Source organism: Lynx rufus, unplaced genomic scaffold, assembly GCF_022079265.1.
Source record: "Lynx rufus isolate CCGP_SWC_20201006 ecotype Redwood Valley unplaced genomic scaffold, mLynRuf1.p SCAF_5, whole genome shotgun sequence".
NCBI classification, from domain to species: Eukaryota; Metazoa; Chordata; class Mammalia; order Carnivora; family Felidae; genus Lynx; species Lynx rufus.
The window spans coordinates 103,394,763-103,408,419 of record NW_025814867.1 but is presented as its reverse complement, the minus strand read 5'-3'; the positions used below and the strand labels follow the sequence as shown (position 1 = coordinate 103,408,419).

At 35.0% G+C, this 13,657-nt stretch overlaps 1 protein-coding gene across 2 annotated transcripts in view; it reads left to right on the top strand.

The window, feature by feature from the left end:
* The window catches only part of DZIP3 (DAZ interacting zinc finger protein 3), an 81,441-nt gene extending 68,849 nt beyond the window's left edge, over positions 1-12,592 (top strand). For both annotated transcript variants that reach the window (XM_047099921.1, XM_047099922.1), the window contains exons 25-31: positions 963-1,064; positions 4,935-5,060; positions 7,911-8,053; positions 9,347-9,467; positions 9,936-10,079; positions 10,168-10,269; positions 12,094-12,592. In XM_047099921.1, coding sequence (XP_046955877.1) covers positions 963-1,064; positions 4,935-5,060; positions 7,911-8,053; positions 9,347-9,467; positions 9,936-10,079; positions 10,168-10,269; positions 12,094-12,204 — 849 coding nt within the window. In that variant the 3' untranslated portion in view covers positions 12,205-12,592. The remainder of the gene's footprint in view (positions 1-962; positions 1,065-4,934; positions 5,061-7,910; positions 8,054-9,346; positions 9,468-9,935; positions 10,080-10,167; positions 10,270-12,093) is intronic.
* Positions 12,593-13,657: the final 1,065 nt, after the last annotated feature.

Sequence of the window (13,657 nt, the reverse complement as noted above, 5' to 3'; positions counted from 1 at the left end):
TCTAAAGAGATAACCTACTGAATATTTAATAATTCCTTCATTTGGCCTTAGGATATTTTTGTATTTATATCTTCAGGTAAATATATAATGTTCAGTGTTTTGTGATTTCACAACACTGCTAGCAAAACAATGACATTTAATTGTGACAACTGCCTCAGAGCATTACCTATTTGTCCAACTTTTCCGGTGGCTGTCTTGACTGTTTCTTTCCAAGACTCTTGTTATGAGGTCTTCAGTGATGCTTAGCATTTCTGTTGGGTTTACTCACTGGCCTCACGAGAGCAGCTACATCTTTGTCTTCTTTCATGCACAGGTCTTCTGTGTGAAGTTTCTAATGTTTTATTTCTTTTCCAGTCTCTGTGGGTTGTTTACAAAATAATACTGTGAAGTAACAATGCCAAAAACTTTTGAGAGTATATAGTTAAGCTTCAGAGATTGGAGTCTTAGTTTTGGCAAAATCCATGTGATAAAACAAAGGTATATATGATACTAGAGAAAACTAGAGGTATAACTCTGAGATAAACAAAATGTGGATATTTAATGAGTATTCCATAAAATTTCCCCTCCAATTTTTAAAGTGAACATTTGCAAGTAGCTCAACTCTTCGTTACAAATACTGTTTTCCCATATTTATCAGCCCGATATTACTTACAGCTTCTTAAATCTTTAGACACTATTCACTTTATATCAGTGATTCCCATTTTGGGGCTGAAAATTATGGAAATACTGAAGAATTATCATAGGATCTGTGAATTATGTGTCTTTGTATCTTGCCAGTACATTTGGGGATAGTGTGTTATAGAATTACTTTATGTCAAAAATCGTTTTTATGTTATTTCTGACATAATTGGTTGAGAATCACTGTTGTGTGTTTTATTATTCAAAACTGCATCGAGTATTCCCATATGCTATTTCTTTGAGGTTTATTTTGCTCTAAAATATTGTTTCTCTTGTTCTACTAGACACAGTACAATGAACAAATTAACAAGGTGAAGCAAGGGTTTGCCTTGAGCACCCTACCTCCAATCCAGCTTCCTCCACCACCACCTAATCCTGACATACTGGTAAGAAATAGGACATTTTGAAAAATTGCCATCTTCATCTTGATGAAGTGCTAAGGGCTATATGTTTAATGTGTGTTCAAAATAGAATAGGCACATACTGTGCATATTGTTTGTAATTATGTCTATTCCTGCTATATTATTTCCAGATGATATAACTAGTTGACTGGCTTAGCCATGCCAATACATAGGTGTATCACTGGATTTTAGTGATGTATTTGGTAGCTAAAGAGGTAATATATTCTCATGCATGCTGTCAATCTCACCTGTAAGGTAAGAGAAAACTGATGGATGGGTAGAATTCCCAATGCTCTCAGGTTACCCCTAGATGACTAAACCATCTCAGTATACTACCCTAGCAGTTTAGACTTCAGTTTATACTACCCTAGCAGTTTAGACCTCCGCTTCTACTTTGAACATTCTGTTCCTTAACTTTTATCCCTATTCTACCTTTAGTAGCTTCCATTTATTCCCCTTTCCTGCTTATTGCTGGGAATCAGTGAGTCTCAATCAGCTATCTCTCTGTTGGACTATTTATATTATCCTTCTGGGAAACATAGTACCTTAGCCCAATAAATTCACACAGCTTTTCAAAAGACCTTTCAGGAAAGAACCATTAGGTGATCATTTTTATTATCAAAACACATCTGGGAATAGGGAAAGGAGAAAGGTGTGAGATATTTAGTGGCCAATCACTTTCAACCCCAGCACTTCTGCTTGTAGTAGAACTTTGAAAATGTTATTTCTGTAATTAGTTGAGTGTATCAGAGAACTTGAAAATTATGTGAATTGTGTGGAGTTACACTGTGTTTCAAAAGCAGGATCCAAAGCTAAAAGCATTATATGGTGTACACCATGGTCTTTAGAATGCAGTATTGCCTTTTATATTTTTAGTTCAGTTTTTATAGGAGCACTACATTATGAACATTATTATTCTAGGGTTGGAACTTCATCATACTCAATTACCTCGATAAGAAATATTATATGCAAATGATGGAGAAATCCAAAGAGTCCTTGTAGTTCTACAGGAAGTAACACATATGCTTGTATGATTTCTAGAAACTCTGCTTTCTGCCCATTTTCAAACTACCACCTATAGGTTGTAGTTAAACTCTCCGATAACTCTAAATATAAAATGGCTCCAGAGACTCTGAAGCCGCATACAGAGTTGTTCTTTGAAGTTTCTTGAAACCAGATCAGCACAAGCTGTCTGATACCAGTGATAACTCCATAGCTGACATATGTAGTTAAACTTTGACCTCTAGATCCTCATCACTTTGAAGGCTTTCTTATGTCTGATGGGGCTTAACCCAGGTTTAGTCAAGGGCAAAACCCCACTGGCAGTTAAGCTCTGTGCGTCCTTCTGCTAACATCTGAGAGGTACATGTGTATCTTTTGTGCTTCCTAACTAGCATCACCGCTGTGTTTGATCAAAACTAACAGTTGTGTTCAAGTGCAAGCATCAGCGACCACTAAACACTAGTGGAACAGTTTGAGAGTGCAAATGCTAGAAATGTAACGATGCTATTTGCCGTAAGTTAAGATTATTCAATGGAAACATACTAGAGATCTGGGTTTAAGTCCTAACTCTCTGAATAACTATGTTATTCTTGGAAAAATCAGCTATGCTGGACTTTGTTTTTTCCATGTATAACACCAGGAAATTATACTAGATGACCTGGTTACTGAAATACATCTATGGGTATGTATGTAAGTGATGAATCACTAGATTATATTCCTTAAACTAATATCACACTATATGTTAACTAGAATTTAAATAAAAACTTGAAATATACGTACATACATACATATGTACATACATACATACATACAGAAAAAGAGTTCATCTATCTCTGAGATCCTAGTATTATAAAGAATACTCAACAGGCTTTATTTTTTTTTTTTTAATTTTTTTTTTTTCAACGTTTATTTATTTTTGGGACAGAGAGACACAGAGCATGAACGGGGGAGGGGCAGAGAGAGAGGGAGACACAGAATCGGAAACAGGCTCCAGGCTCCGAGCCATCAGCCCAGAGCCTGACGCGGGGCTCGAACTCACAGACCGCGAGATCGTGACCTGGCTGAAGTCGGACGCTTAACCGACTGCGCCACCCAGGCGCCCCTAACAGGCTTTAAATGTATAGTAGTCTAACCTGAGAAATCTGAAATAAGGGGTACTCTTCCCAGTTTAACCCAGTATTTTTTATATGTTTTTATTATATCTTGGGTTTTGTACCCTGGCTATCTAATTCTCCCAAGTAGTATTAGGTAGTGGCTGTCTGCAAAGAGAGCAGGAATACTGACTCATACCCACCATCCATTCATTCTTTAAAAACTTTACATTATGAAAATTGAAACACAAAAATAGTATAACAAACCTCTGTGAACTAAGAGAGCCAACATTTTGTTAATCTTGTTTCATGTCATCTTCTTCTTCCTACTGGGATATTTTAAAGTACATATCATATAATCTCATCCATGTATAGTTCATCCTAAAAGATGAGGATATTATTATTATTGGATATAATGATAACACCATTTTTTTTACCTAAGAAAATTAAAAAATTTAATATCTAATATCCATTAGATATTATTATTAGATATAATGGTATCACCATTTTTTTACCTAAAATTAAAAATTTTAATATCTAAAATCCAGTTAAAATTTATATTTCCCAGTTGCCTTAAAAATGCCTTTTTCTTACCTAGTTTGCAATATTTCCAATTTGATTATAATTACTCTTTTAATAACTTATTTTTAAAAACAATTCAAATAAAGTTTAAACTTCGCATGTGGCTCATTGTTCTTTAAATCTCTAGCAGCTACCCGACCCCCTCTCTTTTACTCATGTCATTTATTTGTTAAAAAAGTTCAAATTCCCACATTATTGATTTAATTGACTGCATCCTTGTGATGTCATTGTACATGTTCTATTTTCTATAAACTGTTGATTAGATCTAGACAGTTGCTTAGAATCAGGTTCAGTATTTTTAGCAAGAGTACTTATAGACAATGATATACACAATGTCTTTCCTTTAGTGCTATTAATAAGAATCCGGTGTCAACCTCATGTATTCATTTTATTGTTCCCTATTAACCTATGATCTGTGTTGATGTCATTTTTTTTCCAATTCAAAAAATATTTGAATTTCTGTTTATGCCAGTGCTAGACTTGGCACATAGTAGAAACTTAATCTGTCCTCTTCTGTAGTCTAGTCAGTAAGGTATCCATCCCATTGCTAGATGCTAAGAAGGGCTAGCTTTCCACAGCCCCCTGGAAGGTGCAGTAACACCTATAAGCATGTCTACAAGTCATTGTAAGGGGGTTTATGCCCCAGGCCCACTGCACTTCAGCTTTCTGCTCTCATTGGAGCTAACCATAAAGTCAAAATCCATCAGGTGATACAAGTTCCCTCCAATGTGTAACCAGGGAAAGTAATATTTTCTATAGTCAGCTTTGGTTCTTTATAATTTCTGAGTATCAGTATTATTCATCAATGTGGACAGTACTCATTGAGGAGCCTCTTAGCATAGTCCTATATTATTATAGTTGGGAGGGAACTTTAAAAATCAATTAACCTAATAACCCTCTGCTTTATAGATTAGTAACTTGGCATCCCTGGTTACCCAGCCAGGTAGAAAGACTAGAACTCACTTCTCTTCTCTCTCTGCTCTTTTGTATATTCACTACCCTTCGCTTTTCCAAAAATGCGTACATTTAACTGTTATGACAACACCAATTCTAATGCTAGTGCTTTGTATCTAGATTTCAAATTGTTTTCCCCCAAACATTGCTCTATGAATTTAGATCATTGCCTATTTAATATATAAATGTATTGGGTTTTTGTTTTTTTTAACCTTTTCTATTTTAGATGCAGCAGTTCTTGGGAAGACCTCTTATGAAAGAATCTTTCTTTAGACCCATACTCACTGTTCCTCAGATGCCTGCCGTTTGCCCTGGAGTCATCTCTGCACCTGGCCAACCTAGAGCCCCGCTGGTACAGATCCCTTTTTGGTGGAATAGTTTTTATCACCACAGTAGACTTCGTGAATGAATGTGTTCTGTTTATTTGATAGGTGGTGATGGTGGTGGTAGTAGTGGAGGGGAGGATAACTGAATGACCGGTGAATGAATAGTTCCATTTGAAGTGCTGTGCTAAGAGCATTCCATATATTATTTTGCTAGCTGATACTGGTTTAGCTTCTGGAGACAAAGATAAATACCTTTTTATAGTAGACAGTCCTTATAGGATTTTATAGTTTTGCTTCTATAATAGGCAACAATATAGGGTAGATTAATATTTTTAATAGATAATTTATATTTAGCATGTTTGATGGGTAATTAGAAAGCAAAGAAGCCAATTCATAACAAAGTTATGCCACAAAGCTAAAGAAAAACTTTATTTACACAAACATACACATATATGTATAGTAGCACACAAACAGAATATAATTTGCATCTCACCTTGGAATATACTATAAAGTGATGAATCGTCCTCCTAGCTACAACTAGCCAGATAAGCCTTATCCAAACCTGAAGAGGCAATAGAGAAAATTTAAATGACCAGGATTATTAGTTGTAATCTTGGCAAAGGTAAATGTTTTTTAATAAAAAAAATCTTGTCCCAGAAGATTGATGTTAACTAAGGAAAATTCTCTAATCTTGACTTTCCATAAGCGCATTCTTATCAGTTTTTTATACCTATAAATAGTATCCCTTTGAAATATATAGTCATATGGACTCTTATTTTTGTAGAGGCTGACTCTGCTAATAAATATGTACATAGACCTTAACATGTTAACTGAGTACCACATCTCTTTATTCCCCATGATATCACAGTGTTGTTCATGTGGTTTGCTCCCCCACCATTATATTAAAGATAGTTTTGTGTATGTATACATGCACACACACAGACACACACACACACACACCCTTATTGAAAACTTTGTGAAGTACCTCAACCTAATAAGATTATTTTCTGATTCCTGGGGAAAAGGTTGATACTAAGGCAAACCCAGATGTCTGGGCAGTTTTCTCCTCTAAGTAGGCTTTGTAGGAGTTACTTCAGTAGCTGTTAGTAATTGCTAATCTTTCATGAGTAATCTTATATTTGAAAATAACCTGTAAAGCCTTAGGTAAAAGTTGTCATGTTTATAATTATCCTAGTAATCAGCTAAAAGTGTTCACTTCCTGATATTAATTAGAGTCTTAAAGTTTCTAAGAAGAAATGCCATAACATATGGCAAAACTGATGGTTTCATGGCTCAGAGGTGTCACTACAACTTGCATACCACCTTTGTCTGTAACATTCATGAGACATGGGGCAGACATTCTAGTAGTAGTCTCATCTTTATTTCTTTGAAAATTCAACTATAGCATAAACTACTTTTATAATTAGAAAAATCATAAAAAATGGAAATGCAAGCTAGTGCAGCCACTCTGGAAAATAGTATGGAGGTTCCTCAAAAAACTAAAAATAGAACTACCCTACGACCGAGCAATTGCACTACTAGGCATTTATCCACGGGATACAGGTGTGCTGTTTTGAAGGGACACATGCACTCCCATGTTTATAGCAGCACTATCAACAATAGACAAAGTATGGAAAGAGCCCAAATGTCCATCGATGGATGAATGGATAAAGAAGATGTGGGGTGTGTGTGTGTGTGTATACACACACACACAATGGAGTATTACTCAGCAATCAAAAAGAATGAAATCTTGCCGTTTGCAACTATGTGCATGGAACTGGAGGGTATTATGCTCAGTGAAATTAGTCAGAGAAAGAAATATCATATGACTTCACTCATATGAGGACTTTAAGAGACAAAACAGATGAACATAAGGGAATAAAAAGAATATAAAAGCAGGGAGGGACAAAGCATAAGAGACTCATAAATATGGAGAACAAACAGAGGGTTACTGCAGGGGGTGTGGGAGGGGGGATGGGCTAAATGGGTAAGGGGCACTAAAGAATCTACTCCTGAAATCATTGTTGCACTATATGCTAACTAATTTGGATGTAAATTAAAAAAAAATTTTTTTAAATCATAAAAAAGCAAATAACAAATATACAAAGTAGAAAGTAAAATTATTCTGCAGTTAAATCCTAGGAAATAATCAGTTTACAGGTTGTTTATAACTTGAGACCTTTTCTATGCATATGTATTTTTTTAATTTAATATAAAAAGAGCCCTACCGTAAATACTATACCACAGACTTTTAAAAAAAATGAAACATAATGGGGCACTTGGGTGGCTTAGTTGGTTAAGTGTCCGACTCTTGATTTCGGCTTGGATCATGATCTCACAATTGTGAGATCAAGCCCTGCATCAGACTCCGCACTGGGCATGGAGTCTGCTTAGGATTCTCTCTCTCTCCCTCTTCCTCTCCCCTGCTCATGCATGCATGTGCATGTTCCCCCTCTCTCTCAAAAAAAACAAAACCAAATGAAACAAAACAAAAACCTTTCATGGGCATGTCTTCTTCTCAGATATATAGATATGGTTCTAAGGACCTGATTAAATATGCTATAATTCACTCATTCCCCTCTTAGCACACTAGTTGTTTCTTTACTATTCTAAAATACAGCAGTAAATACTCTGTATTTCTGTAATTTCTTCAATTACAGAGACTCACATGTCTCCTTTTCAAAATAAGGGTAATTAAAAACAAGAAGTATTATTGTGCTAGTTAAATTTTTAAAAAAATTCTAAAAAGGGAATGTATAGGTCGATATTCTTCCTCTTCATTCTACCCATTTTCTGAGGTATGGAAATACCATGTTGTCATGGAATGTTACTTCCTAATAACTGAAGTTGATGGGTTATAACTGTGTTCCTTTCAGATGACTAGTATAGCCTGGACTGTACCGGCGCCTGTGGGAGATGCTGGGCCTCCTCCCAGTGCAGGTCTGGGAAGTGACCCCCCCATGATGAATTGGGAGAGGATTATAGACAGGCTGAAAACTGCTTTTCCACAACAAACCAGGTACCTTAATTTTTATTTAGTTGTGAGTACAGATCATACTCTACGTTTTCCACCACCATAATTAGGGGAATGAAACAAACATACACACAAATATATTTCCTTTCCATTGCCTTGGTAAGGAAAATAAAATTTAAAGGGATAGTGTTCAATATAAATGCTAAGCCTCTTCACTAAATATATTAGTCTTAAATTATGACAGAATAGATTTTTAAATTTAGGTTTGCTCATTTACTAAGAAGTATAACTAGTCATAAGCCTATCCAATTTTAATGCCACCAGTTACAATAATTAATAACCTCTTTCCAAAATGAATTTTGATTGTATGCTATATATATATATATAAGCCCAAACATCAGGTTTTACTTTCCTATTTCCTTAATTTTATTTAGGGCTCTTAGTTTTTGTTAGGGAACACAGTTAAATGCAAGAAATAATTATTTTGCTGTGGTTTTCACAGTTCTGACTTTAGCAGAAAGATATTTTTTCTTCTCCAGAAATGAAGTTTTTTATCCTTTTGTATTTAAGGAAATAATTCTAGTTTTTAACCAGTATTTTCATTTGAAGGCTAACACTTATTTAATGAACATATTGTTATGCTTCAGGATTATGGTTTTCTAAATATAGTGAACAGACAATGAAAATAGAACTGTAATACAGTTATAAGTATATGTACATATAAAATGTATAAAATGAATAGTAATCCAAGGTAGTTTACCAGGCTGATGATCTGACACTTCATTTGGGAAAGAAAATATTTCATCCTATTCTATCCTACCAAAAATGTATACAGACTTTGAGTCAACAGAATATGGGATTTGAAAAGGAATGTATTGATTGTGTGATAAGGAAACCTACATTATTTTAATGTGTCTTCTAGCTTCTCTGTTCAGTTTTAATTTTGTAAAACTCAGAAACAAAACAAAGATTAAATATTAACACAAAAAAGAGACCTATAGTAACCCAAGTTAAAAGGAGTACTTTAGTCCTGAGTAAGAGCAGTTAGACATGATATAAAGAGCTTAGTACATAAGTAAGTAGATAACAACCTCAATTTTCATACAGTAAGTTTTCAAAAACAGTTAAAGTTCTTTTTTGGAAAGAATAAATATTAAATAAACTTGAGTTTTCATTTTGGTTTAAGATAAATTTAGGCAGACTTTAGATCAGAGACCTAAAGGGCCACATCTCTATTCTACATACCCATCATACGATAGGATTTTGTAACTTGTATAGAGGGTATGCCCTCAAGGCAGTAGGAAAAATCACCACTGCTCTTTATTTGACCTCTTCCAGAAAGGAGCTTACGGATTTCTTACGGAAATTGAAGGACATTCATGGGAAATCCTTATCTGGACTGACATTTGATGAAATTGTATACAAGATTTCCCAATTTATTGACCCCAAGAGATCACAGGTAAAAAACAAAAACAAAAACAAAAACAAACCTGTATCAGGTAGTTAGCAGTCTTAATTATCTTCATGTCTGTTCCAATAACCTGTAATCACATTAAACATCTATTAAAAATTGAACTTCAACTTAAATGGTATAGTAAGTCTTTTTGAAATACTACTTGATCATTCTCGAATAAAAATGATCCTCTTGGAATTGATTCTAGGTTACTTTGACTCTAAAGGAAGACGTTATTTCTAATTTTTGTAAAGACTTGTTTTAATTAAAAGGGCATATAGAGTTGTTTTTAACTTGGCTTTGAGTATACAAGTAATATTACTAACATTTTATTTCAGGATTTTTCACAAATCTAATTGACCTTTATCCTTTTGCTAATTCTCACTGTACCCTATTTTCTATGCTATCCTACCAATTCTTCCTGTTTTTGAACACTTCTGAAAAAAAAAATAAGTATAATATTCTTATTTTCAGAGTCAAGGAAAATCTGTGCCAAATGGTAACTGTGTTTCACCCAGCCACACTCCTCCACAGTCTAATGCTGCCCAGCCCCCCAAACCAGCCTGGAGGCCCCTTAGTTCACAAGGGCCTGCCACATGGGAAGGAGACAATAATTTGGTGAGAATGAGACTGTTGATTCTAAATACATTTAAATTTGGGAGAAAGAAAGGAGCTGAATTGGGCCTTCTGTGTGTATTTTCCCTAGGATGAAGAGGAGGAAGAAGAGGAGCCTTGTGTGATTTGTCATGAGAATCTCTCTCCAGAAAACCTCTCAGTTTTGCCTTGTGCTCACAAATTCCATTCTCAGGTAACCCTTTAAACTTATCTTTTTAAATATTTTGCCATTTAATCAACTAAGCAAGATTCATACTGCCTTACTTGAAGTCATTTATATGTATCATGGCTATAGCTGTGTTACGAATTCCATGGGAAAGAACTCCAGGCTTTGGAAAACCACACAGAAACATTGATGCCTGTTTTCCCCATACCTAGCCCCACTTTGCACCGTGCTTTCTCAGATCTCTACATACCTTACACGAAAAGAGAGACAGTGATGAAATTGAAATAATACAGAGTAGTTTCAAATAGAACTGGAGGGAATGTTGATTGACACAGCAACTGTGTCACTTCATCTCAATTTGCTATAAATAACATATAGTGTCCTTTGTTCCCATTTACTGATGACCCTTCCCTTAGAAAGCAAAAGACTCACCTTAACAGTCTTTCTGGGCCTTGTATTTGCTTTTTAGGTGCTCAAGTTTCAGTTTTGATATTAGAAAAATCTGAGACTGGCATATCTTTTGTTAATTCTTGGCATTTGTATAGATTAATTTCTGGTGTTGCTGTGCAAATGCTATTGATATACAATTTATGATCCAAGTCTAATGGTGCAAAGATGTAATTTGACCCAGGAAAAGATAATCTTACATACACTTCTCAGGGAAGTGAACAGTAAGTAGCCGGCTCATTCAAGCTGTATATGTATAACGTGACACATAGTTTGTATCTACTCTGATATGAAGAAGTAGACACAGAATGGCTACTCCCAAAAGACCAGGAAAGATACTTAGCCATTTGAAGCTTCCATTTAGAAAATAAATGTTTAATGAAACTTCTTATTCTTTGCCATTGCCTGTAGAATAGAAAGCAGGTGACCCACTGAGGTTACTTTTCTAGGGTTATTACAATTAGTGAGCCTAATATATAGTGCCTATTCTTTTTTCTGTTTGTTTTTAATTTACATCCAAGTTAGTTAGCATATGGTGCAACAATGATTTCAGGGGTAGATTCCTTAATGCCCCTTACACATTTAGCTCATCCCCCCTCCACAACCCCTCCAGTAACCCTCTGTTTGTTCTCCACATTTAAGAGTCTCTTATGTTTTTTCCCCCTCCCTGTTTTTATATTATTTTTGCTTCCCTTCCCTTATGTTCATCTGTTCTGTGTCTTAAAGTCCTCATATGAGCGAAGTCATATGATATTTGTCTTTCTCTGACTAATTTCACTGAGCATAAAACCCTCCAGTTCCATCCACGTAGTTGCAAATGGTATAGTACCTATTCTTAATCTTCTGTCATCTGACCTGGCTCTCATTATTTATACAGGTAAAATTGATTTGTTTTTGGAGAGTTTTTACTCAAGCGAATGACTTAATAGATAGTTCATAGCTAAAGAATACTTCCATTTTCACCAAAAAGACATCTGAAAAGTATATCCATCATCTAGGGATTTTAAATTCAAAACACCATTAGCACTTGGTACAGGGTATTAGTCACTTTTGTATTTTTTTCTGGATTATAAACGAGAACAGTATATAATTAACTAGAGGAAAAATATGTGGCAGGTTTCCTCAACCTCTTTGTTAGGAAGAATTGGTACTCATCCTGAAAATTGGGTTTGGAGAAAGGATCCTAATAGAATAAACTGGCTGAAAGGTGTTCTGCTATTACCAGCTATATTGCTTAGTGAATCAGAGAAGGTGCCATTATTGCAGCAATTGGCTTGGCAATCTACTAGATAAGGTTTTAAGATCCACCAGAAGACATGTTGGCTGGTAACTGATTATATAGTGTAGCAGTTACCTCTGTTAGTCTAACTCTGAGAGTCTGACATGAATATTTTTGCTCCTTAGTGCATTAGACCTTGGCTGATGCAACAGGGGACATGCCCAACCTGTAGACTCCATGTTTTGTTACCAGAAGAATTTCCTGGTCACCCCAGCCGGCACTTACCCAAGATCTGATCCAAGAAGGTGACTATGCAAAAGAAGTTCAGTTATCATATTCCAGAATTTAGTTTTGCCTTTTATTATGAGCTGATAGTGTGAGTGGTGTGAAGAAGTGTGTTCTTTAGCTAGCTTCTTTTGCACGATACTAATCTCATCAAAGCTGCAGCCAAAGAGGACAGGATAAATCTTCAGAACTTGGAACTGAACTGAAAGGGCTTAAATTTTAAAAGTTATATTATATTTGCCCTTATCTTAGTAAGCATTTTCTTCTGATGGAAACATCACTGTTAACATAAATCTTGGGATGTTTTTTCTTGTCTTTTTCCTTCTTATTCCACTTACCCTTTACTGAAAACATGCTGCATTTTAATTTTCTGAAATTAAAAGGAAAAGTGGAATAGAAAACAAGTATAAAAATTACACAGATTTTGTTCCTTTTGAGTTTTAAAACTGCTTACAAATTCTGTAACTGAATTATTTCAATTTTATCCCTATCTTCCCTGTTCTTGTCTAGCCTCTTAAGTGTGTACCCACAAAGAGATTACGAGCTACTTGAGGGTGGGGACCATACAGTAGTGTATTGGACCTTAGCTAATAATAGTTTGTAAGAGATGACTGTTGAATTGTTAGGAATTTTGTGAGCCAGTTACCAAATTGTTGGTAGCTTGAAATGGGACATAGGAGTATTTATACCATAGGGATCCATAAATATTATAATTAAAGGATTCTCTTCCCAAGAAGGGGTTTGTTAAACGTGTACTAGTCCACCACTGAAACCATGTCCGATCCTCCTCTGTGTTCTCAATGCCTTGCACAATAGGGTAAGCATAAATATTCCCAGAATCTGAAACAGGAAAGGAGTTAATGTGTAAATTAAGTCACTTGCTCAGTTAATAATTGAGATCTTATGTTCATTTGTAAACATTGTCATTGGACCTTACACTTGTAGGATTCTTTTTTTCTGCCTTAAAAGTTTCTTAATATCACTTTTGTCTTGCTGCAGGGTATGAGGGACTGTTTATATGTAGCTGCTTCTTAGAACAAAGTTAATATCCACTGGGCTAAGCTGCTGCCTAAAGTTTGTCACTAAGAACTTTTATTCTTAGAGGTCAAAATCCTATTTTGAAAATAGTATTGTGTAAATGTTGTAAGTGTTATACATGTCTCTAGTTAAATCTAAAGAATTCAGTTACCATGTAAGATGTTACCTGGTTCATATTTAAATAGTTTCCATAAGTTAATGAAATTGAGACTGTGAATGCGTGTTTTGACTCAGCTATTTTCTCTGTATATTTCAGTGTAAATGTATCTTGAAGTTACTTTAAATCTGTTTAATTATCTATTTCTGTAATTGTATGCTAAATGTTTTCTTCTGTAATGATAATAGACTGGAAAATATAGAAGAAAATATCCAAAAATGAAGGCAGTCTTCTAGACACTTAAAATGCCAAGAATCTCTCAATTGAAA